At 54.7% G+C, this 27668-nt stretch overlaps 10 protein-coding genes across 10 annotated transcripts; 3 read left to right on the top strand and 7 right to left on the bottom strand.

Moving 5' to 3' along the window:
* Positions 1 to 194: 194 nt before the first annotated feature.
* Positions 195 to 1346, bottom strand: QC763_402150 (uncharacterized protein; the record flags this gene model as incomplete). Its single annotated transcript, XM_062911845.1, has 3 exons — positions 195 to 552; positions 623 to 939; positions 996 to 1346. 3 exons carry the CDS (start codon positions 1344 to 1346, stop codon positions 285 to 287), a joined length of 936 nt encoding a protein of 311 aa, XP_062765446.1. The 3' UTR covers positions 195 to 284.
* Positions 1347 to 1605: 259 nt separating this feature from the next.
* QC763_402160 (uncharacterized protein) lies at positions 1606 to 2673 on the bottom strand (the record flags this gene model as incomplete). The annotated part of the gene is made up of 1 exon (XM_062911846.1): positions 1606 to 2673. The coding sequence occupies one exon, from the start codon at positions 2671 to 2673 to the stop codon at positions 1606 to 1608; it is 1068 nt and encodes a 355-aa protein (XP_062765447.1).
* A 408-nt stretch (positions 2674 to 3081) lies between these two features.
* QC763_402165 (uncharacterized protein) lies at positions 3082 to 4490 on the top strand. Its single transcript, XM_062911847.1, has 2 exons — positions 3082 to 3790; positions 3849 to 4490. The coding sequence occupies exons 1-2, from the start codon at positions 3441 to 3443 to the stop codon at positions 4459 to 4461; spliced, it is 963 nt and encodes a 320-aa protein (XP_062765448.1). The 5' UTR covers positions 3082 to 3440; the 3' UTR covers positions 4462 to 4490.
* A 116-nt stretch (positions 4491 to 4606) lies between these two features.
* QC763_402170 (uncharacterized protein) lies at positions 4607 to 5575 on the bottom strand (the record flags this gene model as incomplete). Its single annotated transcript, XM_062911848.1, has 1 exon — positions 4607 to 5575. The coding sequence occupies one exon, from the start codon at positions 5573 to 5575 to the stop codon at positions 4607 to 4609; it is 969 nt and encodes a 322-aa protein (XP_062765449.1).
* Positions 5576 to 7466: 1891 nt separating this feature from the next.
* On the bottom strand, positions 7467 to 8759 carry QC763_402180 (uncharacterized protein; the record flags this gene model as incomplete). Its single annotated transcript, XM_062911849.1, has 1 exon — positions 7467 to 8759. The coding sequence occupies one exon, from the start codon at positions 8757 to 8759 to the stop codon at positions 7467 to 7469; it is 1293 nt and encodes a 430-aa protein (XP_062765450.1).
* Positions 8760 to 9402: 643 nt separating this feature from the next.
* QC763_0062950 (uncharacterized protein) lies at positions 9403 to 10787 on the top strand. The gene is made up of 2 exons (XM_062905878.1): positions 9403 to 10240; positions 10310 to 10787. Exons 1-2 carry the CDS (start codon positions 9526 to 9528, stop codon positions 10429 to 10431), a joined length of 837 nt encoding a protein of 278 aa, XP_062765451.1. The 5' UTR covers positions 9403 to 9525; the 3' UTR covers positions 10432 to 10787.
* Positions 9646 to 10227, bottom strand: QC763_0062960 (uncharacterized protein; the record flags this gene model as incomplete). The annotated part of the gene is made up of 1 exon (XM_062905879.1): positions 9646 to 10227. One exon carries the CDS (start codon positions 10225 to 10227, stop codon positions 9646 to 9648), a length of 582 nt encoding a protein of 193 aa, XP_062765452.1.
* Positions 10788 to 11800: 1013 nt separating the features above from the next.
* Positions 11801 to 21092, bottom strand: QC763_402190 (uncharacterized protein; the record flags this gene model as incomplete). The annotated part of the gene is given in 6 exon segments (XM_062911850.1): positions 11801 to 14574; positions 14587 to 16651; positions 16746 to 16911; positions 16977 to 18061; positions 18120 to 20778; positions 20836 to 21092. 6 exon segments carry the CDS (start codon positions 21090 to 21092, stop codon positions 12062 to 12064), a joined length of 8745 nt encoding a protein of 2914 aa, XP_062765453.1. The 3' UTR covers positions 11801 to 12061.
* A 3164-nt stretch (positions 21093 to 24256) lies between these two features.
* QC763_0062980 (uncharacterized protein) lies at positions 24257 to 27426 on the bottom strand (the record flags this gene model as incomplete). The annotated part of the gene is made up of 2 exons (XM_062905880.1): positions 24752 to 27426; positions 24257 to 24380 (listed from the first exon to the last, which is right to left on the bottom strand). The coding sequence occupies exons 1-2, from the start codon at positions 25039 to 25041 to the stop codon at positions 24257 to 24259; spliced, it is 414 nt and encodes a 137-aa protein (XP_062765454.1). The 5' UTR covers positions 25042 to 27426.
* On the top strand, positions 25499 to 27192 carry QC763_402210 (uncharacterized protein; the record flags this gene model as incomplete). The annotated part of the gene is made up of 2 exons (XM_062911851.1): positions 25499 to 26013; positions 26072 to 27192. The coding sequence occupies exons 1-2, from the start codon at positions 25713 to 25715 to the stop codon at positions 27190 to 27192; spliced, it is 1422 nt and encodes a 473-aa protein (XP_062765455.1). The 5' UTR covers positions 25499 to 25712.
* Positions 27427 to 27668: the final 242 nt, after the last annotated feature.

Genomic DNA, 27668 nt, shown 5'->3' on the forward strand with positions numbered 1-27668 from the left:
ACCACCCTTTAAGTTCAGATATACAACATGGCGAGTCTCCCGTGGAGATATTAAAAAATCACGCAATGCGAGGGAGTATTCCCAATCGTACTCACCAGTCACATGCATGCGCTCAAGGAGATGCCCCCTGACGCCGAAGGCGTACTAACCACTGGAGATACCGCAAATGTGGATAGCTACCTTAGTGACCACCACGGGACTGCAGACATTAAGCTGATTTATTCCAACACAAAACCACTAAACATTACGATTAATCTACCCCGTAAACACCACATAAACCCCTCTCAAGCATATCTCTCCTGCTGCGCAACAACCGGCTTTGTCTCCCGGACAGGCACATGCAGGGGCACAGGCTGGATTGGCATCATAGGTATCACCTGAGGAGGAGTTCGCATCATCGGAGCTCCATACGGTGCAGGCAACACGCCCGGAGGAGCGGCAGGGGCGTATGCATTCGCTGGAGGCGGTGCCATCACATAGACAATCCTCGGCCGCCTGTTTCGATAATTCGTCTCGATACACCCAATGATAAAAAGACCAAGGTGCGTCAGACTACATTCCATGTGTCTTGTCAGAAGTGATGCATCCCTCAAACACCAACGGCAAGGATGAATAAACTTACGTCAAGAAGACAACAAAGGCAGATAATGTCTGTGAGAGTCCACTAATTTTTCTCACAAGAGCCCTCATTTCGGGCGAATCGAGGTCGATAGACGATGTCCACCTCCTAGTTTCAGAGTCCCAGGTTTCGTAATACCCCTCAATGTGCCGTTCTGCATGTGTCGCCGAGAGTGTAACGGTCAAGAGGGTCAAAAAGACCAGGCCAAGCCAGAGGATCAGGTCGACACCAACAATGGCGCCGGGGTGGATGCCCCTGTTGCCCTCACGCTTCATGATGCAGATGATTTCGGCAACGTCCCAAACCATGCAGACGACGGTCTGTGAGCTGTCAGTACGTGTCAATGTTGTCGACATGGGCATCAGATCCAGCTCACCGACGGTATGATGATGATGCCGTAAAAGCCATAAACGCCATCAGTTCTTGAATCAGCCATCAGGCCGGCCGAAATACCTATGGCGACGATGCAGCAAACAATTGAAAATATCCTGCCAGCCAACTTGGTGATCCGATAAGATCTCGGCGACACATATTGTGGCGGCGCGTTCAGCGGAGCAGGCACGAAATGGCCTGGAGTAAAATGTGGTGTTGACTGTGCGGGGTCCGATGCTTGTGGCGGCACTGGTGCAGGTGCTGTTGTAGATGCTGCTGCGGGTGCTGCTGTAGGTGTTGGCGTTGGTACTGACCCCGTCGCCGGGTCGGTCGTCGTCTCAGCCATTTCTGCCATTTCGATGATGGTGAGAATCGAGGAGCCGCGGCGTCGGGAGCTAGGGGTTCAAAAGGACCTGATGTTTAAATTGCACCTTTGCATTAAATCCTGTGGGCACTCTGCTAGCTGCTGCCTGGGCATAATTTACCAATCCTTTGGTTGGCGAATCATGAACTCGCTGGTGTTGCACGGAGCCTGTCAGAGACCCGCAAACACGGCCCCTGCAGGAACGAGCCACAATCCATGCCAAGGAACCAGGTCTCGTGTTGAAAGAAAATCAGGTTCCAGCCTGTGTCGAGTTCCAGGCTTCAAAGAACTGGTTCTCGTACTTTGGTATGCACTTGACCTTCTCAGGTGGTTCAAGTTGCCACTCGATAGTTTCGTCCCGGTGTCCAGGCGTGCTGGCCCAGCGGGAAACATAGCCTTTTGCCTCTTTGATCCGTTTGCCATCCTCGTTCGAGTACTCGAGGTTGACGGCAGGAACAACAGCAATCTTTCCGTAGCCGTGGAACCACATGTCTTTGCAGAGCAACTGTGGCTCACCCTGAAGACATTCGCCCTCCCTATGGGCTCGAAATGCAATGGTTCGATCCATGATGGGTGTCGCTGTAAACGCCGCGGCTCCGTTCCAGCAGGAAAACACCTGAAATGGTTGGTGCGAAAGCAAACGTTGCTGGGCGCTTGGATTGTTCCAAAAGAGATTCCAGGCCGAGTTCCAATTTCCATCTGGCGGAATCTCAAAGAAGGAGTCTCCGTTCATCCCTCGCGCTATCCAAACATCGTAAAATGTTGGGTCTGGGCCAACATAGGTCCAGTCCATAGCGCACATCATGTCGGCACCGAGTATGCGCTTCTGATGTAAGAGCTCAAGAATATCTTCCAAACAGATTGCCACATCGTTCAAAAAGACAATGGTTGTGTTCTTAGCGGAGAACTTGACGGCCTCGGTGTCGTCTACCAGCGGCTGAAGAGCCATATTCCTCAGTTGAGCAAGCTTTTGGATTCGGTCCCCCTTTTTTGGGTTGATGTCGCTCGTCTTGAAGTAATAGGTGGTTGTCAAAGCATCCAACTCGGGTCGTAAGGCAGCCAGGACCTCCCCGGTACCGTCATCCGAATTCCCCTCGATGATGGACAAGGCGCAGGTTTGTGGACCTAGAAATCGAATTGCCTCGATGACGCTCCCCAAGAGTCGGGGAAGAAGCGATGCACATTGTCGAAGATCGAGTGCTATGAAGTATCGGATTGAGCCTGTCTCTGCGTTTTCCGGTGCGACGAGATAATCGTAGCGTGATGTGTCGGGTTGGGGGCAATGCAGTCGAGGTAAGGTTGTAGCTTCTGGGTTCATGATGGCGTCGACGTAGGCCGCTTTTGACTCTTGTGGTAGAATGTCAGAGGCTTGTGGTGTTGCAGTGGTTATTGTTGCCGCTGTTGGAACTGATGTGGCGGAGCTTGAGGCCGATGCTGGCTCCATTGGAAGCGTTGAAATCGTCTTTGAAGGGCGCCATAAGGACGGACGCGGTATGCTTGATATCTGCTCTCGGCCGAGCCAAAGAGTGAGGGCCAAAAGCAATAGCCCGCCTGCGGGCAAGATGAAGATGAGAGCTCGCCGCGTCATGTCCGAACTGTGGGTGGAATGTCGAAGCATTTTTTTGGGCAGAAGGGGAAGAGGTCGCAACTGACTGTTCAAAAGCAATGGGGAAAGGCGCCTTTGTGCATATGCCCCGCTTCTCGTTTGCACTGACTCCGAGCGAGATATAAGCAATGGCAAGATTTCCCCTGTGTTGAGGTGGATGTCACAGCTAAAAGCCGGTACCATTCTGTCGGGATTTAGAACGTCCCCTGATTTGCTGAGACGTCAAGGGTTACACCCAACACATGACTCGACCACAGGCCTATCCTTGTGCCAGGAGGTCAAGATGCAAGTAGACGCTCGAGACCTTCGCCAACATCAGACAGATGTAGATGATCATCGTTGGTTGAACATCGCCGTTCGGGTACCTATACAAATCTTCACCAATCTTTCGTCGCCGCCTCTAATACCTACTCTGCCTATCCACCTACCCCTCCTTTTATCATCATGTTTTCTTTGTCAAATCTACAGCCTCCTTTGCAATGGCCATCCCTCTTCTATCCATACTTTGCTTTCACGCTTTCAACGGGTTAAGCCAAGCGTCGTTCTTCTCACGCCACACAAATGCAACAACCCTCATCCAGCAGAAAAGGCAGGGAACCGTTCTGGTCACCAAATACTTCACCCTTTTCTCAACAAGCAACCCCTCGAGCATTCGGACAGCCAACACTGGTTTCGATTGCCGCGTCGATTTGATCCACGACCTCTGGGGTTTCTGTCCGACCTCTGTCATCTCAGCCACTGACTGCGGCCTGGCAGGCAGCTGTGTTGACAAGCATGGCTGTTCTGTAGGATGCGGGTCTACCAACGCTGCTCTGACAACATTTACTTGGTTTGTTCTGCCTGCACTGCTTTTGCCCTACACAGAGCTAACGATTTCGTTGATGTAGCTCTGGTGCCTTGGCGCCATTTTGCTCTACAGCGCTGCTTACTCTCCCCAACAACGTTGGTCCATTTACCTATCTGGCATGCGGGAAGGGTCCCAGTACCGACAACTATTTCGCGTTCACGACAAGAGGTGAAACCACTACCATTTCGACTATGTCTATGACTAGACTGCTTCAAGATACGTCGACGTCGGCTAGCTCCGCTATCCTCCCTACGCTGGTTGACTCGTTGACTTCCGATCCGGGGTTTCCGACCTCTTCAAATGAAAGGACGAGCCAGTCTAACACGAAAAGTGACGGGAACACCCAGCCAAACAACACTGGTGCCATTGTAGGCGGCGTGATAGGCTCCTTCGCACTGCTATGTGCGTCAGGCATTGCCATAGTCTGGCTACTGAGACGAAACCGCAACAAATCTGCTATTCCAAGTTCCAAGCCGCATACCAATTCTACCCCTGAACATGTCGATCAGAAATCAGCGGACCACAAAGTGGCGACATGGACACATTACAACAACGCTGGCTGGGGCCCTCAGGAGTTGCCGGCGCATCACCATGGCGCACAGAACACAGACCCCGTTGAGCTCCCTGCGGTGTACCAGCAGCACAGACCATAAAGCACCATGAAATACAATGTATAATGCCTTATCATAACAAACGAAAGAACTCTGATACCATCTCAAGTTGTTGGGTAGTGGCGTCAGCCTCCGATCAATGATTACGAAGGGTCTTGGAAGGCGCCTCCTTTATCCACACCGTTTCCTACATCACAAGACCAGCAACAACCCCCATCAAACCCACCAACAGCCCAGCTCTCACGCTGCCCCTACCCACCACTCCGCCCGCAGGCACGGGTACCTGATTAGATTGTGTAGGAGTCGGTAACAACCCACCAGTCCCCGGCCCAGTAGTAGGAGGAATCGTCACAGTGACAGTGCCGCCACCAGCAGCAGTAGTAGTAGCGTCATCCCTATCCGGAGTGGTCGTCGTGACCACCTCACTCTCCTCCACCTTGGTCGTGGGCACATAAACCGGAGAGGTATAGCTCTCCAGCCAATACTTTGTACAATTCCCATAACAAGTGTGCCCATCCGCAAAGTAAGTCGCGGAATAACTCTCCTCCCCAGCCCAAACCTCCTTACCCCCCTCCCACACCTCCGTCCGCAACCCCACGTCCCGCTTCTTCTTCTCCCACCCCTGAGTATCGGTGTACTCGGTCAAGGTGACCGTCCTCCTCCCCCCCCTCATGGTCCCCCTGCACCGCGGCATGAGATACGCATCTGCCCTCCAGGTGATCCCCTCGTGCACAAACGTGCTGCTTCTACCCCCTTCGTCAAAGTACGTGAACTTGACGTCACCTTCAGGACAGCAGTGGACGATTTTCTCCACGACGTCGATCGCGCGGGTGCTTGTGCCGTCGACTGTCCTCCAAAACGGGTGCCAGGTTGTGGAGGTGGCGACGGTATAGCTGACTGGGCAGCCGACGTAGCTCACGCCGGTGTCGCCGCCGGGGCGGAAGGACCAGGCGGCGTAGCAGTCTGGGTTGTATTTGTCGTAGGGGTCTCCCAGCTGGACGGCGGTGCACTCGGGCACTTTTGGGGGACTGACTGTGAAGGTGGGTGAGGGGCGGGGGTCATACACCCAGCAGGTCTTTTCTACTGCGTAGAGGTCCTTGCCGATGCCGCATGATGCCGGGGGCGTGAACTGGGCGTAGGTTGTCGGGGTGGCCATTTTGAAGGGTGCCCGGTAGGCTGAGAGACAAGAGAGAAGGTGAGAGTGGAGAGAGGAAAAGATGGGGTAGGAATGGGAGTTATTTTGTCTTGTTTAAAAGCCAAGAAAGCTCGCATTGAACCCTTGCTGCTTACCATTCCTGAAGAGACGGGCAAGGGGGTGATGCCAAGGCCGGGGAACGGCGCTATCGAGTGAGGCGCGTTCGATGTTGGTGCGACACACTGCCTTGGCATGGTGGTTGTGATTGAATCTCTGAATGGCCTCATGGCTTTGTGAGTGCTCGAATGAGATGTGTCGACCAAGCAAATCAAGAGGACTGATCACCTCGAATTCAACCTCGATGGTATCAATCAAAACATCGTGGGTCGCTGGGACATGTTTCTGTCGGCCAACGTATCACAGAAATACCTGAGCCAAGGCACAAAGTTGCACCACTAGCACCCAACACATCACCGACAGGATTGCAACCGCTTCACCCTGGATACCAGGTATCCTGCATGTCGTCTAGGCCCCAAACAGCACGGATTGATATCACTCCCGAAAAAGCTGAGCTTGTAAATCGCCAGCAAATCACCTGAGCCTATCCATCATACCTTAGCTACTAAGGTACGCAGCCGCCCGGTCCCAGTAGTTCCAATCACAGGCCTCTCAACTCCTTCCACCTACTCATCTCTCCCTCGTCGTAATCCTTCTCTTGTTTTGCCTCTCTGAACTTTCCAGAGTGAACGTGGCTATACTTACCTTATATCAGCTAGCTCTTTCCACTTGAGATGAAGACACGCAGAGGAATGAATGGGGAGTCTTGAATCCCGTAACATACATGCCGACGATGATGTGCATCCACCTCTTATCCGTGCCGGATTCGTACATCCGTTGCGTTTATATGTTTTCTTCCTCCAGGGCATCTATTCGACACCGCTGCCATTCGATCCTTCCTTCGAGGCAGGCTCTCTGATCGAGGTGGAACTCAATAGTGGCGTCACAGAAGCTGTTGAAATGGTGTGCTGCGCGCATATCTCCAGTGTTGACTGACATGCTCGGCGTAGTCCGGGCTTTCTGCAACATGAATGGCTGTGGGACAGCGGCAATGATTCACTGGCGCGCAAAGTGAGGGAAAAGGTGGTGAGAAAAGTGACGAATGGTGAGATTTTAACAGGGAAAAGAGAAGCTACAAAAAGTGTGTGAAATACAAGCCCCAATCCGGAGAGACCACAATAGTTGCTCTTTGGCTTTCCCTTTGGCTTGGATTAAGTTTAGAGTAGCCCGCCAGCCGCAACCATGGAAACCACACAGATGACAAAACCACGGCACCTGGAGGCGGTTCGAATACCTGCTCGGGCTAAGTTCAAGGCCCACATATGGCAACAGGTAGGTGCCGGAATAACAAAAAGGATAAAACTTGCTCGCAGCGCCATATCGCACAGGAAACTCAGACCTGTCTTTTTCTGTCTTCGGGGTTGTTACATCGCTGTCGGTTGTAAACCATGTTGGCCAAAACTGTTTTGGGCGGCAGGGAAAATCGAGTCCAGGTCATGAGAGCCTGGCAGCCGGTAGCTCTTGACTTAATACGGGCCATGATGAATGCTTGACAGCCGAGGGTGCGCTCGATGAGGGTGGACAAGAGTCGATAACGGAGTTGGAGAAGCGTTGCGGGAAAAGATCATAACGGGCGAAAGTTTACCGCCACCTTCAACAAGACATCCATCAGACTTGAAATCAGAACCTAACCCTAACCTTATCAGGTGTCACATCAGACGTCATTCAATCAACACGTATGACTAACACACCAAGGCCTAAATTTGGGTTGGAACTGTGATGTTCTCCTCGCGAATTGAACAAACTGAGCAATAATGTAAGACGTGCTCGGCTTCACTCAGCTCACAGCTTACCGCTACAAATTCGAAACCAGCAGCTCCGGCCAAACCTTTGTCAGGTCCGGCATAGGCTGGCGCAGCAGCAGACGGCCCTGATCATCATGATAACTGTTGCGAAACCGAGAGATATGCTCAATCCCCTCGGGCAACCGGAACAACCAGAACCCGAATGTCGGCATCCACCCAGCAGCACTCGCACCCCCAGCTCTCTTCTGCTGCAAACTGAGATAGTTCTGCGCCGTCTCGACATCAAACACGTAGTTCTGCGGCTTTGGCACTGCCTCCCTCACAAAAGATTCCCACGTCAGAGCGCTGTCGACCGAGTATGTCAAGCCGCACGAATACCGAGTCCGGGGAGGCGGGTTCGACCCCAACGACGGCACCCCGAGCACATCGAGAAGGCGATTCCAGTCGTTGAGCGTGCTGTCGAGACCGAACCAGTAGAAGCTTGCGTTCTCTCTCAGAGCATCAAGGACACCAGGGCGCGGATCGTGGGCGATACGGTCAAAGCCAGGGGACGCTGACCAGATGGGCAGAGGGCTACCATGAAGCAATCCGAGCTGATCCTCGTCAGGCCGGCCGCCATCTCGGACGACAGGCGTGCGGAAAACGAAGAAAACCTCCCTCAGTTGGGCAAGTGTTTGTTTCAAGGCCTTCCTGACTTTTGGAACAAGCTTGGACGCCTCAAAAGAGGCGTCAAACCGCACTGCGCCGGCCCTCCAGTCCGCCTTTGCTGGGTCTCTGTCAAGTGCGAGGTTGAGCAAGCCGACATGTCGGCGGTCATGAGTTGTTTTGAGATGGTAGAGGAAATTCGACGGCGTCACAAGAGAAGCCGGGTTCTCCCCGTCGTTGCCTTTGGTGTGGAAAATGTGGAGGAAGTCGTGTTCAGGGTTGAAGTAAAGGACCCCACGGGGGTGGGCGACTGGTTGGGCTTTGATCTCCCAGGGTTTGATGAATCTGCAAGGAAGGTGTACGCGATAGAACAGCAGTGCTTCGTGCCTAGCTTCCCTGTTGACGCGCATCAGCTTGCTGATGGTTTGGACACCGCCAACTTCAGCGATGAACTCCTCGCCATTTGGCGTGTCGATGTTGCTCTCGATGGCGTAGCGGCTTTTGGCTTCGTGGAGTGGTGTGAGCACCACCTGGATGATTCGTTGGCGTTGGAGAGAGGTCCTCCAAATTTTGACCCGCAGTTCTGCAGGTAAGAATGAGAACAATGCAAAGGCATCATTCATCGCCTTGCTGTCGACAGGGCTGGTGGTGTTGTGCTGGAAAATGGAGAGCTTTTGCAACGGATTTATGGATGCCATATTGATGGCGGTATGGATGGGATGAGAAGGATGGGACAAACGGAGCAATGACGAAGTGGTGGGAGCGGCGGGCTCCTCTGATGTAGACGGCACCTTTGCTGTGGAAAAGCGCGGGATGGACGCGGGTAGGTGCTTCCACGTAGGGAGGCTACTGTTCGTCAGCCCCCGTGATCGACCACATGCAGCATCAGTACGGCAGAGACAGAGCCGAGTATAGCTGAGCCATCCGCGACATCATGGAGGAGGTAGATGATGTGTATTTCCAAGGAAAAACAAGTCATGAAAATCCCGCAATATTTGACTTCCAAAATGCTGCTGATAGGGAGCCAGCCTTCTGCTAATGCCTACAGCAACCGCCGAGGATCATGAAATAAACCAGCCTAGGCGGTGGCTGCGCTAATTATGCTGTGCTGTGTCCGGAAGGCTGGCAATTGGTGTAGCAAAGCAGGCCAAGACATGTTTGGCTTCAAGACATCAGCGAAAAGCAGTTGATCGACTGGAAGAAAGGAGTCTTTTTGTGGGGCTACGGAAGGTCTCGGAGGTTGTGGAATGCTTCGAATGCATCGTCCGCCTCCTAAATGTCGGAAAATTGCTAATTCGAGGATGCCAGAATCCTCCCGGATCGATGAATTTCTGACCAACCATGCTTCTTTTGGAAAACAGAGATAATCGCTGACGCAACCAGGTACAGTTTCCTTGCAAGGGGTTTATTGTAAGAAGACTACGAGGTCTGTTGATCGAAACATAAGATATATAAAGAGCGTAAATGAAAGTAAGAAAAGTAAGAAAATCTAAGCCAAAGAACTTTGTTTCCATACGGTGCCCATCCTCTTCCACTGCAAACCCTCCCCCCGAAACATCAAACCATCAACAACAACCTACTTCCTCAAGACGAAGACTGATCGTGAATGTCAAGGATGAACACGGACTGGCGGATAAACCCCTCATCCCCGGTAGACTGCTGAAGGCGAAGCCGGGCGTCATTGAGCTTGATGCTGACGGTGCGGTCCTGGGTGGCGGTGAAGCTCTGGCTGTAGGTGAACCGGTCCACCTCGTTGAAGCCAACAGCGGTAGGTCCGACAAACTCGAGCGCGGGAGGGTCGGTCTCGCCAGTGGGACGTCCCACGGTGGTGGGGGAGATCACGTAGTTGCGCTGCACAAAGGCGGAAACACCCGCCTCTGGCAACGAGACATCGCCTATGAGCGTGGCGACAGCGTTGACGGTGCTACGGCCGACGGGGTGCGTTACGCGGAAGTCGAGAGAGCAGAAGGTCTCGCGGGGGATGGGGAGCTGGGCGAAGAAGCGGTCAAGTGTGACCTCCACGGACCTGTTGTCGGCACTGAAGACAGGGCGGATGGTGGCCGAGTTGCACCCATCGCCAGTGGCAATGATTTGGCGTGTGAACACGACACCTTGAGCCAGTGCGGTGGCGGGGAGAAGAAGAGTGGTGATACCGAGGAACTTCATCTTGAGGACTTGAGTAAGTGGAACTAGTCTTGGGTTTTGAGTGTGAGTGTGAGTGTGAGTGTGAGTGAAACAATTCCTCCAGGGCCGAGGGTTGTGCTCCTACTTATGCTCGAGACCCGCGGGGTTCCAAACAGAAAGATCACCACAATATCAGCGGCATTCGAAGCCTGCCCGCTTTACTCGTACGCTTCACATGATCTGTAACAAGCATCACAGTCCGAGTGTCATGCCGAACCTGACAAGTCCCAGCTTACATGAATCGTGATTGTCAGAAATGTGAAAGCCATAGAATATCGATGAGCAGCACTGCAAAATCTCGGTGAGCATGGCTGATGCTCGGCCCACGCTCCATCAGTCAAGCAATCCGGAGGTCCCGTCGTGAGAATGGCGTCATCCAAAATTTGGAAGGGTTCCTTTTGGCCGTTAGTATCCGGAATGACAGCTCATCTGATCACGAAAGTGTAGACTAGTCTCGTCAGCTTTGAAGATGGGATGAGAGCCAGACATCTGAACACTTCATCAACTGTCTGTCTCACACCGACAGACCGAAACCATCCGTGGACGAGATCTTAGAACAGTGGATATTGATGGTTCAACGAGTCCGAGCAGTAGGTCATCATCATGGGTGACGAATAGCTGCTCTAAGCAGGTAGGAGCTTGACGAAACTGTGGATAAATGTCCAACGATTCCAAAAACTTCCAGCAAGAAATGAGAATACTGTCGAAAGAATAGCATCATATCCTAGGTACATTCCTTATTGCACCATCCACGATGAGACAGGTAAGTAAATATCAACATCACCTAGTTGAGAATCTTCTAACCATTTCCCCGGGCATGTTGGCGGACATAACTGCCCGGTCTCTAGGGCTCTCTGGAATGACACTCTTCAGGTGCCACAAACCAAACTACGCCCTCATACTGAGCACACGAGATCAGGAAACAAGCTTTTCCAGGACAACGTTACGTCCCCAAATCACAGGAACCAACCAGTCAAGCCTTGAAACATCATCCACTTCCTCTATAACCAGACCGGCCTAAATCCACGTGTAACAGTGAGCTCAGCCTGAACTCTGGTTCATCACCCCAACACTTGGTGGCGCAGGCTGACGTCGCATACATCAGTAAACCAGTCACTTGAGCCTCAGACAACGATGTTGTGTTCCCGATTTTTGATTTGTCAAAACCTTCCAGAAGCAAAAGAGTCCGAGATGTCGGGTCCTTGTGATGATGGGGGGAGAGAAAGCGTGGGGGTGAGTGAGTTGAGACCGCGCGAGGTATATATCCCACGCCCCGTCATCCCAGATCCGTGGTTCAGTGTCGAATCCCTGACCCAAGGTGGTATTTGCTGACACAATGAATGAGGCTTGAACGGCCAAGGTTTTGGAAGTTGTCGGCCGCTCGCAGTCCGCGGGGAGGAATCACGACAGAGGGATGACCAGGACAGAGAGGGATGATGGGAGTTTCAAGGATGTCAGGGAGCAGGATTTGGGTCTTGGATTCTCACCGAGACGGAGATGGAAGGAGGATGAACCTGCAGTCGAACCTCGCGTTCATGTACCAGGTGGCGGGGGGTATCTTCAATTGATGGAATATTATTAACAAACTAGCGACTACAAGTTAAGGCCATAAATCTATATAAGCCATTCAATCATTAACAAAAGCACACCATGAACAAAGGGAAGAATCCAAGGCATGATAATAACTTTTCCTCCAACCCAACAAACATTACGTCCAACCCATATAGACAACATTTCTATTTCTTTTTTTTTTTTTTTTTTTTTTGGCTTTTCCATCATTCTCAGGGCATATACACAACTTCAAAACCCAAAATCTTTACACCAACTCCTGCACCCTAGTCACCACCACCTTTTCCTCCCGCTGCTTACTGGGTGCCTTGCTCAATCTCTTCCCCCTATACGGCGTCCTCCCACTGGTAAACTCCTGCCACCTCGCACTCTTCTTCCTCTGCAACCCCCCCTGGTTATTCGCTTTCAAGCTATCCTTCTTCTCCCCCTTCTTCAACCACAACTCCCCCTTCCACCCAACTCTCCTGGCGTCAAACAGCGCCTTGTCCTTCCTCATCCCGGCCAAATGCCACTGAATCCAATACATCTGCTCATGCTCCCTAAGGTACCTCTTCCCATGAAACCCCCTAAGCACCATCTGCCTCCCGAGCAACCCCAGCTTCCTCCGGTCCTCGGCCTTATCATACATCCGCTTGGTAAGCCACTTGACATCTGTAGTCGTCAAGTTATCCGGCATGAGCAAATGAGGCGGCACCGAGCCCCGCTTGTCAACATCACCCGCGAACTTGGCCCAGGGACCAGACATGGCCAACATGGCAATCTGCGCCCTGGCCAAAGCAGTCGGATCATTAGGCGGGACAACCTCGCCGTACCTCACGGACGGGTCATCTGGGTTTGTGAGCACCAAAGCAGTCGCGCCGACAGCCGTCGCCACAATGGGGACACCCGCCAGGGCAGCCTCGGCGATGGCAAGCGGCAGCCCCTCCGAAAGCGACGAGTTCATAAACAGCCACGCGTCCTTCAGCGCCTGGTCCGGCTTGCCGAACCCCTTGAGGGTGACGTGGTTCGTCAGGCCGCACGACTCGATCAGCCGGCACATGTCAATGTCGTACCCCGGCTCCCTGTCTCTCGCCCCGTAGACCAAAAGCTTGTACTCGGTAAACCCGTACTTGTTGACGATGACGTCGGCGGCCAGGATGGCCGTCTTGATGTCCTTGATGAACTGGACGTTTGACAGCATCACCACGGTGGGGGTGTCGGTGCCGACCTGCTCGACCGGCTTGAAAGCGTCCATGTTGCTGACGCCGTTGACGATGGGGTCGATCTTGCGGGCAAACGTCTTTTTGTGCGATAGCCGGTTGCCGTCGGTGCCGAGGTCTTGCTCCCAGATGGGGTTGAAGACGGGCGTGCAAGGCAGGACGACGTCGGCGTGGAAGTAGGCCAGCTTCATGGCGAGGCCGATGCCGGACAGGAGCATGGACTGGACGGGAAGCGGGAGGGTGGACTGGGCGGGGGAGATGTTGAGGCAGCACTCTCTCCAGAGGATGGCGTGGTCCCAGATACCAAAGGTGGCCCCCCGCTTGTACTTGAGCAGCATGCCGAACAGGCTGCTGATGCCGTGATGTGTCGACTGGAAGACCTTGGGGCAGTCCTCGGGGGTCTGGACCGAAAAGATGAAAAAGTACGAGCAGAAGATCTCGAGCGTCGCGCGAAAGTCGGTCATGGACGGCTTCTCAACTTCAAAGTAGGAGCTCGGATCAACAATGTTGTCGTCGTCGTACTCTGTCAACCAAGCCTCCACCCACGCAGACGCCACCTCCCTTGACTTCCACGCCTTGTTGTAGTCCTTGTGCTCAAAGAACTCAAAGATGCCCAGCATGGCGTTGCTGTAGTGGATCATATCCTGCTTGGGAATATGCCTCGACCTCGCCCCCTTGACAAAAAGTTTGATCAAAGGGACAAACGTGCCGGCAATGTCCCGATATGTATCCGTCACAGCAATCTTGGCGTCCACCTCCGACTCAAGCAGATTGTCAATAACCCCATGATTCGGCGTCCTCCCGTCCAGCCCCCACAGCGGCAACATCTTCAAGCTCTGCACGCTCTTCTCCACCTGAAACCTCGGGATCCCATACTCATTCGCTGACTCGGCCAACACATGATTCCGGATCGTGCTGTGCCCATTCACCAAATCCCTCCTGCAATTGCTCACCCCCCCGGGGGAATCCGGCCAGCACCCTATGTCATTAAAAATAACCGATATCCTCTCGTGCGTGTCCCTAAAGCAATCGCCCGGCCTCATCGTGAGCTGGTTCGCATCCCTCCCCAACCCCATAGCATACAAATCCGAGTACTTGATCGGCAGCAGACAAACCTCCGAGACGTCCTTCTCAATCTCGATCGCGCTGACAATCTGCTCAATCGCCCCGTCCAGCGCAGCCTTTGCCTTGTCGAGCTGACCAGCGTTTCTCGCGCTCCAGTACTTCTTGAGCAGGGGCTCCTCCCGGAGGATGAGCTCGTCCATCCAGCAGGCCGCGATCGCGTCCAGAACCCCGCCGCCCTTGCGCCAGTGGTCCCAGAGCTCGGTTCTCAACCACCACGTCGGCACGGGCCGGTAGATGGTCTTTTGCCGTCTGTAAAGCCACGCGGCCGGGTTCAGGACCGAGATCCACGACATGCTGTGCCCGCAGAAGCGCGCCATCCGCCGGACGTGGTCGACCCGGTGGTGGATCAGCAGGTCGTCGTTCTCAAAGTAGTGGTCGTTGGGTCGTTGGAGGAAGATCTCCTCGTGCTGGAAGACGACGGGGGGCTTGGTGACGGCTGCGGCTGCCGCTGCTGCTGCTGCTGCTTTGGCGTTGTCCCCTTGTTCCGAGAGCAGCACCGTCATCATGACGGGGTCGCGACGGTGTTGGTAGTCGCTTGTGGTGACGTACTTCTTCCCAGCGATGGTCCTGACGACGCGGCAGACGCGGTCCGAAGGAACCCAGTTCAGCTTCTCCGAGGAGAGGTCTTCGCGGAGGGGCGTGCCCCAAAAGACGGCCATGCTGTCGGAGGACGAGTTGTCGTTGTTGTGGTGGTGGTGGTGGTTGGCGGTGGCCGGCTTGAATTCGGCTTTGAGGATTTCGTGGTTGCCTTTGGGGCTGGACTTGTAAAAGTACTGGAACGAGTACTCGATCCCGTCGTAGGCCATGGTGCCGTGGGTGACGCGTCCCTTCTTGTCGTAGAAGCACTGCTTGGTGTGCTTCTGGTCGGAAACGACCTTGCAGCTGGGGTACCGCGACTTGGTGCTGTCGCCATACGTGTAGGTGGTGACAGTGTCACCACTCTTGGAGATATCGCGCCGGGTGATGAGACGAGAGGCGTTGTCGTAGATGGCAGTGGCAAGCGGCTTGTGTTCCTCTCCCGGCTTGGTCTTGAGCGCGCCTTCAAACACCTCCAACGTCATCGAGTTCTCACCAGGTCGGGACGCAAAACCAGTCACGACCTTGCGGCGAAGCTCGGCGGTGATGCGGTCCTTGACCAGGGTTCTGGAGACACCCTTCTTGGCGAGGCGGGAGATGTTGACCAGGGCGGCATGGCGGTAGATGAGCAGCAGAGATGTGATGGCGTTCTTGACCCAGCGGCATCCTCTCCAGATGAGCGTGATAAGGTACATCAGAGGTGTGCGCATCCAGGGGTAGTGCCGCAGGTTGTACCAGAGTTCTCGCTCAAGGTGGGAACCACCTCCGGAGATGATACCAACCCATTTTGCCAGCGTGACGGGGAGATTGATGATGCGGGCAAAGAAGGGAGTGGGCTGTCTGGTCTTGCCTGAGCCAGGGCCGGCGAGGATGTCATTGCCATAGTTGGGCGGAGTGCGAGTACCCAAGACCTCTTCAGTCTTGCTCAAGATGAGGTTGCAGAGCTCCACTTGGAAGTTGACGGAGGAGATGTCGAGACCCCTCTCATTGAGCCATTCCAAAAGACCGTTGGAAGGTGAGAGCTCCGCGCCCATCATGCGCTGGAACATGGAAGCACGAACAGCAGGTGGCAGGAGCTCCCACTCAGAGTCGATCTCGACGCCAAAGCAGAGGTGCTTCATCAGCATGCGCTGGGTCGTCTCCTTGACGATGAGGAGACTAGTGTAATCATCGCCAGCAAGCTGAAGCTCGATTCGCTTGGATAAGGACTCGGTGCCAAACAGGATATGCTCAGCCTGGATGGCCTGGTCGGCAGTCAAGCCAAGGGAGGCGCGAGCAATGTGATGCAGGGTAGCCTCGGCGATGATTTGAGCAGCCAACAACTCCCACGCCTCATTGCCCAAGTCCATCTCCCCAAGGCCAGCGACATCGATGTAGTGGATCTCACCAACCTGCTTGCCGATGGACACAGCATCTTCGAACCCGCCCTCAATAAACGCCGAGCGAGAGCACATGTTGACCTGGATCTGCTTGTCCTGCCACAGCTGCACCGTCGTCTCAAGCAGTTGCCTAGCCCAAGGAGCCTTGTCAAAGTTCGCCGAGGGCCGGTCAAGACTCGACCGCAAGAAGGCAAAGACTCTCTCGGGCAACCCAGCGGTAGCTTGCGTGAAGATGGGAGTACCAGGCAGGTCCCTCCAGTGGGTCTTCTCCGACGTGGCGGGGGGTGCGCCCAGGCGAGGCTGAACCAACGTGTCAGCCTCGTCAACTCGACCCTCGCCATCCTTGAACTTGGGTCTGCCAAAGTCATACACGGCCCAAATGGTCGTCGTCGCTGCCGCCGTAAGCGAGGCAACGTTGAGCGCGATGGCGTCGGTGAAGAACAAGCCGTTGCCATGAAAGACAGCGTGGAGCATGCACCCAGTGATGAAGCCAAAGATGGCAGAGACGAGAATAGCCGCCAAGTGAGACGAGGGATCCGTGGTGAAGCAGCGGTTGAACTATATATACACACCCCAGCCGGTTAAACGATGCACAAAAAGACGAGGTCTCGGGATGTTGTTGCACACTTGTCCCGCCTATGGGGAAACGTACCTGAAACAGAATCACGCCTGAATAGCCCAACAGGTAAATGTAGTACAGTTCGAGCATCTGCGCATCGTCGACGAGGGTCCAAACAAGCATCGTCCCGGTACCCATGATGAGCATCAGTCTCCGCACCAGCCGAAACAGCGCGGAGAAATAAAGCCCTCTCCGCTTTCTGTGATCTCATGGTCAGTTTCCCACTCTTTCTCACTCCCGGAGCACGGCAGATAAGGTACTCACCTCTCCCACTCCCCACTCACGCCCTCCGCCTCCCCCAAGCTCCCCAGCCTTTCGTCGCTCAAATCATACTTTGCCTTCCAGTACTCCCTCAACATGCTATCCAGCATCATCACGCTCGCGCAAAAGTACAGGATCGCGAAGCAAATCGCGTACCTCGACGTAAACGTGGTAAAGTAGTCAATCGGCGCCGAGTTGGCCGCCATCGCGATGCTCACCCACCGATCCATCAGACAAATCAGAAACAAGCCCACATTATGCCCGATATCCAGCTTGCCGTACCGAAACAGCATGAAGATGCTGTGCTCCTTCAACCCCTGCGCCATCTGCTGCTGGCGCTTCAGAGCCTGGGAAAGCTGCGAGAACCAGGCGACAGAAAACATCTCGGCCGGTTGGTTATCCTCGGTGGCGTCCTTCTTCATGAGCCAGAGGATGTAGGGCAGGCCTTTGACTACCCTTCTGATCAGAGGGTCAGGCGTGATAACCGTGTTCTTGAGGTGGCCAAAGTTGGTGCTGCCTTGGGTGATTATCTCGCGAAAGGCCTGCAGGGCGAGCTTCTTGAAGTCGTCTGGGTTTTCCGAGAGGGAGTCAGACACCGACGAGGTGCTGCTGCTGCTCTGATTGCCGGATGATTGTTGCTTCTCCAGCCGGGTCGTGTACCAAGTCAGAATGTCCTTCTCGGTAAACTTGGGCACGTTGTCGAGCCAGTTGATCCACTCGTGGCAGAGGCTGCGGTATTGGATCAGGAGGATGATCAAGAAGCCGAAGCCGACCGAGAGGTAGATTTCGAGGTCGTGGCCGTTGAAGTAGGTCGACACGATGGGGGAGATGAAGAGGAGGGGGAGGGTGCGCCAGAGGACGGTGCGGCCGGACGTGAGGGGGGTGCCGTGCTGGTGCATGGTGGCCATGATTCCCAGCACGTTCAGATACGTCGAGATCAGCACAAGGTACGCAAAATACGTAAATGCCGGCGCGACCCCGACCTTGACAATGTGAATCACCGTCCCGACAACACCCACCAGCAAGGTCAACGCAAACCCGCCAGCAAGACGCTGAACGTGGAAGAAGACCATGTTGTTGTAGGCATACTACACCTCATATGTCAGCCACTCAATCATCACAAGCAGCAACAAAAAAAAAACTCACATTGTAGAGGTAGTAATTTCCCACACTCCCCACCCAACCCGTCACCCCCGCCGAAAGCAACAAGCTGATCAACAAGGCATAACACGCCGCCGACAAATACTTCTCCCCCATGTACGCCGTCATGAACAACCCCCTCCCCAAAAACGTCAGCAGCACAATGTCCAACATGGCCGGCAGGCAAAAAATCGACAAGGCCCCAAACTCGGACGTCGCCCTCCTCATCCCCTGCACGGCCTTGAACACACTAAACCCCTGCCTCGCCGGCCCCTCAGGGTCAATCTTCCTGATCCCGGTGGACGGCTCCGGCTTGGCATACACCGTCATCAACCCCTTCTGCTCCTTGGTCAACGGCGGCGGCGGGTCAGCCGCGAGGAACTCCCGGTGACGGGCGTAGATGATCCGACCCAAAGCACGCGGCGGCATGCCAAAGTAGAGCTCACACTGCGACCCGAGGACCCAGAGCTCGGAGAAGACGGCGGCCTGGTCGGGCTGGGAAAAGACGGGGCAGTGGTCCGTCGCTTCAATGTAGACGTCTTCCAGCGCCGACTTTCGCAGCGCGCAGAGAAAGAGGAGGATGACAAACTCGGCGTTGGGGTCGACGTGCTTGCTGTCGTGGAGGCAGTCCAGGGGGTCGTAGGCGAGGGTGAGGGCCGAGTTGATCGTGTTGAGGGGTTCAATGTCGCCGACGAAGAGGCAGTGGTCGACCAAGTTTTCCATCAGCTCGTGCAATTTGAGGAGGTTGCCAAGGGAGGGAAGTCTTTTCGCGCCCAAGCGGGCAAAGTGGGAGAGGCGGTTTCGCAGGAGCTGCTCCATGGTGATGGTCCCCTCTTGATACTTGCGGGAGTGGGCGTCGTTCCACGAGGCGACGGAGGTCTCGTCGAGGAGGAGAACCCGGCAGTCGTCCTGGATGGGCCGCTTGAAGGCGTGCTCGACTTTGCTGGTTTGGAGTCGCTGCAGCAGGCTGAGGGCTTCGGCTGGGGTCGAGCCCTGGATGGCTGTCCTGATGCTCAGGGGTGCCTCTGCCGTCGAGGTGGGATCCAACGCCTTCTCCAACCTCAGCTCCTCTTCGAACCGCTCGATACGGGTCAATCCGTGGTGGGCAAACCAGGTGTGAAGGATGGTGCTGACATCCCAGGGACACCTCCGCGAGATGTACAACCTCACCCCCACCTTCTCCTCCCCCTCGACCAAAAACTCGCTGCTCACCCCCCAAAACTCGGCCGCATTGTCCGGGATACTAAACCCCGTCGCGAGCCCCTTGTAAACAACAACCTTTTGCTGCTTCAACCCCTCATAAAGCGCATTGACCAAGTACGGCTCGGCGGAACTCTCCTGAAAAGCCCTGAGCTGCTCAACAATCTTGTTGATAACCACCTCATCCACCACCTCCAACATCTCCAACTCCCTCAGGTGCTCCTGCGTAGCCAGCACCGCCTCGTAATGCTCAGCAGTAGCATCAACATGAAGCGGCACACACCCCAAACACGATACCTCCTCCCCCGCCCCCGTCCCGTCCCAAAACCCCACCAACGAACCCGGCATCTCATATTCGCGCCCAGCACCACCCCTCCCAGCCGTAGAGGAAAGCAGCGACAACCGATGCCTGTCCACCTCCCCCACCTTGTCGTCATCCCCCTCCCCAACCTCCACCCCCTTTAACAACACCTCTATCTCCGGCAAAAAATCTTTCATCTCCTCCAAATCCAACCCCGCCACCTCTTCTGCCCCTTCTCCAAAATAAACCCCCTTCCCCTGCCCCATCCACACCTTTTGCAAGTCCGTCGTCTCCGGCTTCCTCAAAACCTCAAACCCGCTCACACTCCTCCCCATTTCTCCCCCGTTGGGGCCATGGGCCAACACCCCCTCAAAATGCCTGGCCAGTTTCTCCCCCCTCACCACCACCGCCGGGCTGGGCCTGACATCCCAACGATCCCAAAACCCGACGAAAAACCAGGGCCGGTCGGACCTCTCCCCAAGAACGCGGGACATGAGGCTGCGGAGAGGGTAGCTCCGGAAGAAGTCACGTCTTGTTCCGTTGGGGAGGATACACGCGTTTTGGATGATCAGACCGGCCACGAGTGACAGGTCGACGTGGGAGAGGGGTTGGGAGTCTGCCAAGTCGTGGGGGAGGGTGATGAGGGTGGGGATGTCGATTTCTTGGAGGCGGGTCAGGAGGTCGTGGAGGATGACTACGTCTTGGTTGTTGTCGGAGGTGGTGGTAGAAGGGGAGGAGAGGGAGATGACGACCCCGGAGGCGGAAAAGTCATCTTTGATCAGCTTGGTCAGGTACCGGACCCAGTTGGGGAGGGTAGCTCTTGTGATGTGCTGCAGGGCGACAGAGCCGAGAATCACAGGTTTATCATGCGAGTTGCCAAGTCCTATCCTGGGGGGGTTTGTCCTGATGGGAGAGGATGTCGAACCCAGTGATCTCAGGGGGACAATGTAAGCGTGATGAGAGGGGTGCTCATTCTCACTCCCCAAACCACCACCACCATCCGCCAAGATGACAGCAGTGTCCTCACCCTCGCCCTCGCCGAGAAAGTGAAGATGCTGAACCGACGACAGCAGCTTCGCTTCCGTAGTGCTCGTCGACGGGAGGGACGTCAACGACCTCGACTTGTTCTTGGTTTTACTTCCCGGTATTGATGGGGGTATGTTCCTATTAGGGCATGTTAGCTTGATATCAAAACCAAGGTGGCGATGGAGGCAGACATACCTCTCTGTCCCGCTCCGTCGACGACTCCAACTCCTCCCCAACACCACCAACTGCTTGATCACAAAGTACAGCACCGGCAGCCCCAGACACACGGCCCCATACACCAGCGTGAACACCTGCAGCGGCGTCTTGAGCCGGTCCTCGGACGGTATCACCTTGTTGCAGTAGACCTGGCGTTGGTCGGTGAGGTTCCCGTCCGGGTTGCATTCCTTGACCACCGGGTCACCCGACGTCGGTAACTGAAAGAATGAGGCCATGATGGCGATATGGCGGGAGGGTGTGACAAGCAGAAAGAGAAAGTAACAAGAAAAAAACTAGCACTAGTGACGATGCGGGTGCGTACTTGGAGATGGGTAGGTATCCCGCACACGCACACACACACACACGCACACACACACACACCGACGACGCTAACAGATGATTAGGGATTACTAAGTCATGAATGAATAGTTAGACTAGGTAAAATGACACACACGATGATAGGGAACGGTGGGATGCTGAAAGCAAGGCAAGGCAAGATAGTCTCGGTGCTGGTTGCTGGTGCGGTGCTCTCACACCTGCATGACAGAGGGTAGGATGGATCATGTGTACACACCAGTATTATTTCCTCCTATTCCACATTCCCCCCCAAGAGAACAATAACCGCCCTTTCCGACGGGATATCCAGAACAATCGACGACGAGATTGTTGCCGAACCTGACCCCTGTGTGCGTGTGTTTCTCGTACTATGTGTTGATTGTCGACGACGCCAAGGTATAAATTTACCTCAACCTCATCAAACCCACCACACACTTTGTTGCCTATCACTGGAGACGACGCAGGCGACGATGTTCAAGAAAACGAAAGTAGAACATTCCCCAATGCCAGAAACAAGGTGGCCCACGAGAATGAAGACGACGACGATCCTGCAGAAACGAAAGACAAGATGACGGTGAAGAGATAAGATGGGGTTGGCCGACAATGGGGGGAGGGGCCAAGGGGTCTAGACAAGCCACGAGAGGAGATAAAAAAATGGATATTAAGGGAAGGGGATGTGGTGATCAGTGTGAGCAGATCCCCATTTGTTTGTTTGACGAATGACAACGAAACCCACCCACGGCAAATTCTTGGCCCTCTTTCTGCTTGGTTACTTGGCTCCAAGATGAGCTTGATGAGCTTGTTCGTCTCGCCTCGCATGGACCCGGGATGGGTATCTATCCAGCCACAACATCCGAGGGAGACCCAAGCCTTCTTTTTTCCCCCAGCCGAAAGAGTCAAAGGAAGAGAAAAAAAAGCCTCCTGGCTGAACTAGGGCTGCCGGACACCCCGGCCGTTCATTGTGGTCACACACCACGGTGGCGGCCACCGAATGGCCAGGCGCCAAAGACTCGTCAGAAAGAAGAAGCAGTCCGTTATCCATCCCGGACATGTTGTTGTTCTCTTGGACGACTTCCGGTTTCGAAAAGAGGCTGAGACACAAAATGTGATGTAACATCTGCTTGGTTAAGGCAAAGCTTGCGGGATGCGGGTGTGGCGCCCTCACTACTGAAAGACAGCAGCTGTGCCAAAGAGAAAGCTGTCTCAGCAAGGTTCTTGGTTTTCTTGGTGCCCAAATCCGATATCCCACAGTTTTGCGGCAAATGCAAACCTCGAGTTCGGCGTCCGAGTCCAGGTCCCAAGGAGGGAAAGGGAGAAAAAAAGCGAGGAGGGGGGGGCTTGGTTGTGTCCGTCCTCGCTCGGGGACCACCACAGCACACAAACCACACAACCACCCACCTACCTACACTACCTACCTACCTTACCCTACCCCACCGAACATACATATCTCTCTTGCCCCTTGCAATGTAACAGCGGGTCTGTTCGCCGGTCAACTTCAGGGAGAGTCGACTCAGACTGAGTCGCATCCCAAAATAACGCAGAGAGTGGTACGGGTACGGAGCTAGATCTGCAACCCTTTTAGCGCATGTCCACGTGGATACACGGTGAGGGTTTGAAGTTGCACAGTTTGACTTGGTACAACGTCAGAGAAAATAAAAAATAAAAATACGGGCTCCGAATGAAATTGTCTGGTGTGCCTTTTTTGCTCTCCCTCCTTCTTTGTGTGTCTTGTGTGAGCTGGCCGAGGCCAAGCTCCGCTGTGCCCACGTTTGCCGTTCGCTAATGTATGGTGTTGGTTTTGTCGATGGGACGCAAATACAACGGATGTTCCCAAAGGGGAACAAAGGGAACAAGGGGATAATAGGCAAATAACATAATATGCATCTGTCGAGGTTTCGCCCCCACGGCCCTATTGTTTTGTCCAGTCCAGGTGTGGACAGTTCTTTGTGAACGTGGTGTCGGTGAGCTTCGTTTCTGGTAGGGCCAAGATCCAACGTGGACAACCAACGCTCGCTGTCAGCTAGTTCAGCCTGCCTTGCTTGGGCATATGCTAGCTTTCCCGCTAGGTAAGCACTGGTAAGCTAGCTGCTGCGCACTAACAACACTTCCAGGTTCCCCATAATCCTTTAGGCCCGAATTGTCATAGCAAAAACGGCCGGCAGTGTACGACAAATGGCGCCGACGTTGGCATCGGAGCGGCTGATGGCTTTTTTAGAAAAGAAAGCAAATACGATGAGAATGGGTGAGATGGGAGATTGCGCGCGCTCGGTTGTCGGTTAACGGTACGGCTCCCTGCGTGGAACGTCTGTGAGTCTCCCGTCCATGAGAGAAGAGTCGATGGGAGCTGGAGCTGTGTGTGTGTGACAGTATCGGGGGGGAGGCGCTTGGGCGCTTACCGGGGCTTTGTGCTCCCACAATAAGAATATTCCGGAACCTGGGCAAGGATCGGCACCTCAGTTGCCGGCCTGTCATCAAAAGCTGATCGGGGAGCAAGGGGTCAAGCTGATAGGCCGCTCTCCGCCATATACGCGCTAACGCACGGCGAGATCGAAGCCCCACGGAGATCACTTCTTGTGGCGTGGTTGCCAAGCCCAAGGTTGCTCTGATTGTTGACTTGGTGACTTGTTGGCGTTCCTGTCTTCCGTTTTCGAGTGACATTGCAGCTCCAGACGAGACGAGATGCAGCTTCTCTCCTGTACAGTACTCGCCGTATGTAACCCCGCCCGGCCAACGTCGAGCCTTGTCTGTGACTGTCAACCACTTGTTTCTCCACGCGGCCGTCGAGTTCGTTCGTTGGAAGGAAAAGAAAAAGAAGAAAGAAATTTTCTCGTGTTGGCTTTTGGGCGTCCTGCAAGATTTTCCCCAGGTCGGGACAAATTCCGAAATGCTCGAATCGAATTGGGCGAGGCGAATCGCCTTATTCTTTGCCAAGCTCCCTCGAGGTCAAAGAAAAACAGGTACGGATACGATACAAAGGTACATCCAACCATCCAACCTCATAGTCCAGTCTGGACAATTATGCAATGCAAGGACCGTCCATCACATCCCCAATATTTCCCCAACCTCAACTCACAAAGTCTCGCCCTGATGACCAGACCTCGACTGAGTCCTCGCCCATCGGCAAACCATCTGGTCTGGTTTTGGGCGTGGGTTGGATGGCGTTTTGGCGCCATGTCAGGTTGTCATGTCTGTGAGGGAACGCTGTGCTGGTACCACAGAGCTTGTCAGATCAAGTCTTGTCCGAGCACGTTACCGGAATCATCCCAGTACCACTTCCAATGACGTGACTGCCGTCAGCCGCAACGCTCAAGTGGGACAAGCCTGAGAAGGAGAGAGAAAAAAAAGAAAAAAAAGAGAAGCAATACGGAGTATTCGCCAAGGATTCCGTCGTGCCCAACAGGGCAGGCGGGCGAGAATATCACCATCTACTGTGTGTACAGTTTTGTTTTCGGTGAACTGTGTCCAAGGCCGTCAGCGCCAACTCGCTTAGCTTGAGAAAAGTCGTAAGAGTTTTCCTTTAAACGGATGTCACGGTTAGGTCAGCCAAGAAGCTACGCACCCGGCACGGAAGGCTCTGCCTAAGAAGAGCCTCTCTTCCACCTTTTGTTCCTGAATCCCGTCCTTTGATGCATTGTTTATTCTTTTCCACAGCGGGGCCCCGGCTTCTTCCATAGCAGTCAATAGCCTAAATGGCTCACAAAGGGCACAATCGCAGAGGGCAAAGCCACGCCGCACAGCACAGGCAGGATGTGAGCTGTGCTGAAAGGAGCTTGCTGTTCCTGATGGTGTGCCTGTGTATCTCGAGTTCGAGTCCAGTCCAGTCCAGTCCAGTCCCATCCCGCACCGCATGGCAATCAGGGCATATTTGTCGGGTGCTCCCGGCCCTTGTGGAGCTGAGGAGCAAAAGACGTCAGCCCGAATTGGAAAGAATTCCGGCCGTGGAGTTGCTTTCGTGAATAGGCTGAGTAGTTGATGTGATTGTCTCTTTCTGCGGAGCCCTGTGTTTTGTGTTCCGTCGTGTTGTGGCCAGTGAAACGAAACTGAGTGGGATGAAGTCGAGACCCCAAGGCGGTAAGCCCGACCCGGGCCTCAGGAACCTTCCACCCCCCTCCTGGGTCCCCCCTGGACAGTTCTGGACAGTCTGGCAGAAGGTCTTGCCCATCCGGTTGCGGCCAATGCTTCCATTTGAACCATTGCCGCAGTGGTCGTGCATGGTGCCGTGGAAGTAGGGCTCCCGGAGTACCGGGACACATGGAGCAAAGCGAGGACTCCACTGCCCAGAATAGTACCTTGTTGCTGGCTGGCAGAGTCAGGCTGATAAAGCCGGCCTAATTTTTCCCTTTGCCGTGATTCATATGTCTCATCAGTGAGCTTTCTTCCGCAGTCACGGCAGCCCCGGTACCGTGTTTTTAAATACCAAGCCTGACATCCCTATTCTGTCCTTGCATGTTTCGTTAGCCCTATCAAGCCTCCCATATATACCATACACACACACACACACACAACTAGAAGCAGCAAGCATGTGGCCCGGGGATTCCATCGACAACCTACCTGTTCAACCTCCCAGCGGACTTGACGACATGGACAACGACCACTACGCAGACTCGGTGAGCTCTTCCTCGCCGTCGGATTCACCCGCCGCGAGCTCGCCGCTCACTAGTCCCGACTTATCTGAGGATGGCTTCGACATTGATCGTTCCCCATCACCACTTGGTGGTCGTGAACAAGAAGCTGGCAGCCCCAAGTTCACCCTCGTCATCGGGGGTCTTGGGTATATCGGATCACACACCGTGTTGGAGCTCCTAAGAGAGGGGCACAATGGTATTGTTCTCTCCCCCCACCTTTTTTGCCGTCTCATGCTAACCGTGCCGTCTTGCAGTCATCATTGTCGACAACCTCAGCAACAGCTACCAGACCATCCTGGACAGCATCAAGACCTTGACGGCCAAGCACTGCAAAGCCAATGGCAGGAGGATGCCCTTGATCCACTTCCACCGTCTCGACTATCGCAGCCGATCGATGCGGTTCCTCATCGAGAGCTACACGGACCTTGTCATGTCGATCGACGGCAGCGGCAGGCAGCGCATGACGTACCAGTCCCGCATCGAGGGGGTGATCCACTTTGCGGCTTACAAGTCGGTCGAGGAGTCGATACGGCGGCCGTTGCAGTACTACCAGAACAACGTCTGCGGGCTCGTATCGCTGCTCCAGCAGCTCGACAAGTACAACATCCACAACTTTATCTTTAGCAGCTCGGCGACCGTGTACGGGTCCAAGGCCAACACGGGCGAGCCGCTGCGGGAGTCGGACCTGATCCACCACGCCGAGGAGCGAGTCGACGAGTCGACGGGCGAGCGCATCGTGACGCAGCCGTCGGCGGTGGGCCTGTCGTGCCCCTACGCGCGGACAAAGTACTTCAGCGAAGCTATTCTTGCAGATGTGGCGGCCGCGAACCCGGCCTGGCGCATCGTGGCACTGCGCTACTTCAACCCCGTTGGCTGCGACCCGTCGGGACTGCTGGGGGAGAACCCGCGGGGGGAGGCGACCAACCTGTACCCCGTGCTGACACAGGTGCTGACGGGGCAGAGGGAAAGGCTAAACGTATTCGGCACAGACTGGGCGACGCGGGACGGCACGGCGGTTCGAGACTACATTCACGTCCTGGACGTGGCGCGGGGCCACATCTCGGCGCTCGGGTGGAACGGCGATCGCGGGGGGACAGGGTTCCGCGCCTTCAATCTCGGGAGCGGCACGGGCACCACTGTGCTCGAAGCAGTCCGGAGCCTCGAGGCCGCATCGAAAAGGACTGTCTCACTGGACTGGGCCGGACGAAGACCAGGAGACGTTGGCGTCTGCGTGGCGTCTACCGAGCGAGCCAGCAAGGAGCTGGGGTGGTCACCGCGGGAGAGCGTCGCCCAGTGCGCATCAGATCTGTGGAACTTTGTCGAGAGGACCTTGGGGCTGCAGCAGCAGCAGCAGCAGCAGTCAGTCAAGGTGTGATGATGTCCATCCCGTCCTGTCAGGCCAAAGCAAGCCAAGCCAAAGCCAAGCCAAGCGACTGATTCCCTTCGAGGATGTGGTTTCGTTTCGGGATCGGGTGGATGTCGGTATTTTTTTCTTTCTTCGATGGGGTAATAATGCTAATGGGTAAAATTGGCGATTGATTGATTGATTGATTGATTTGATTGATCTGTTTGATGGAGGGTCGGTCAAGGTGGTCGTTTGACGTTGCGGTGTTTTGGAGTCGCGGACAAGGGTCGACAGCTGAGTGAGTGGGACGCGGCACACACATCTCTGCCCTCTGCCACCTGGCAGACCCAGGGCAACCTCAACTGACACACCTCACCTCACACACACCTGAAAAGGGCACAAACACACACACAGACACACACATTTTCTGTTTCAGTTCATTTTCTGTCTAAGCAGGGAAAGGGATTTGCATTGGGATTTCCTAGGTTTCCTAAAAACGGCTGCGA

This window comes from Podospora pseudopauciseta, chromosome 4 (genome assembly GCF_035222475.1).
Source record: "Podospora pseudopauciseta strain CBS 411.78 chromosome 4, whole genome shotgun sequence".
Classification (NCBI taxonomy): domain Eukaryota; kingdom Fungi; phylum Ascomycota; class Sordariomycetes; order Sordariales; family Podosporaceae; genus Podospora; species Podospora pseudopauciseta.

Bases quoted from the DNA above. Each gene is read 5' to 3' on its own strand.
- QC763_402165 (XM_062911847.1), top strand. From the start codon at position 3,441: ATGGCCATCCCTCTTCTATCCATACTTTGCTTTCACGCTTTCAACGGG. The intron at 3,791-3,848 runs GTTTGTTCTGCC...TCGTTGATGTAG, and splicing joins GCTCTGACAACATTTACTTG to CTCTGGTGCCTTGGCGCCAT.
- QC763_0062950 (XM_062905878.1), top strand. From the start codon at position 9,526: ATGAAAGTAAGAAAAGTAAGAAAATCTAAGCCAAAGAACTTTGTTTCC. The intron at 10,241-10,309 runs GTAAGTGGAACT...CAATTCCTCCAG, and splicing joins ACTTCATCTTGAGGACTTGA to GGCCGAGGGTTGTGCTCCTA.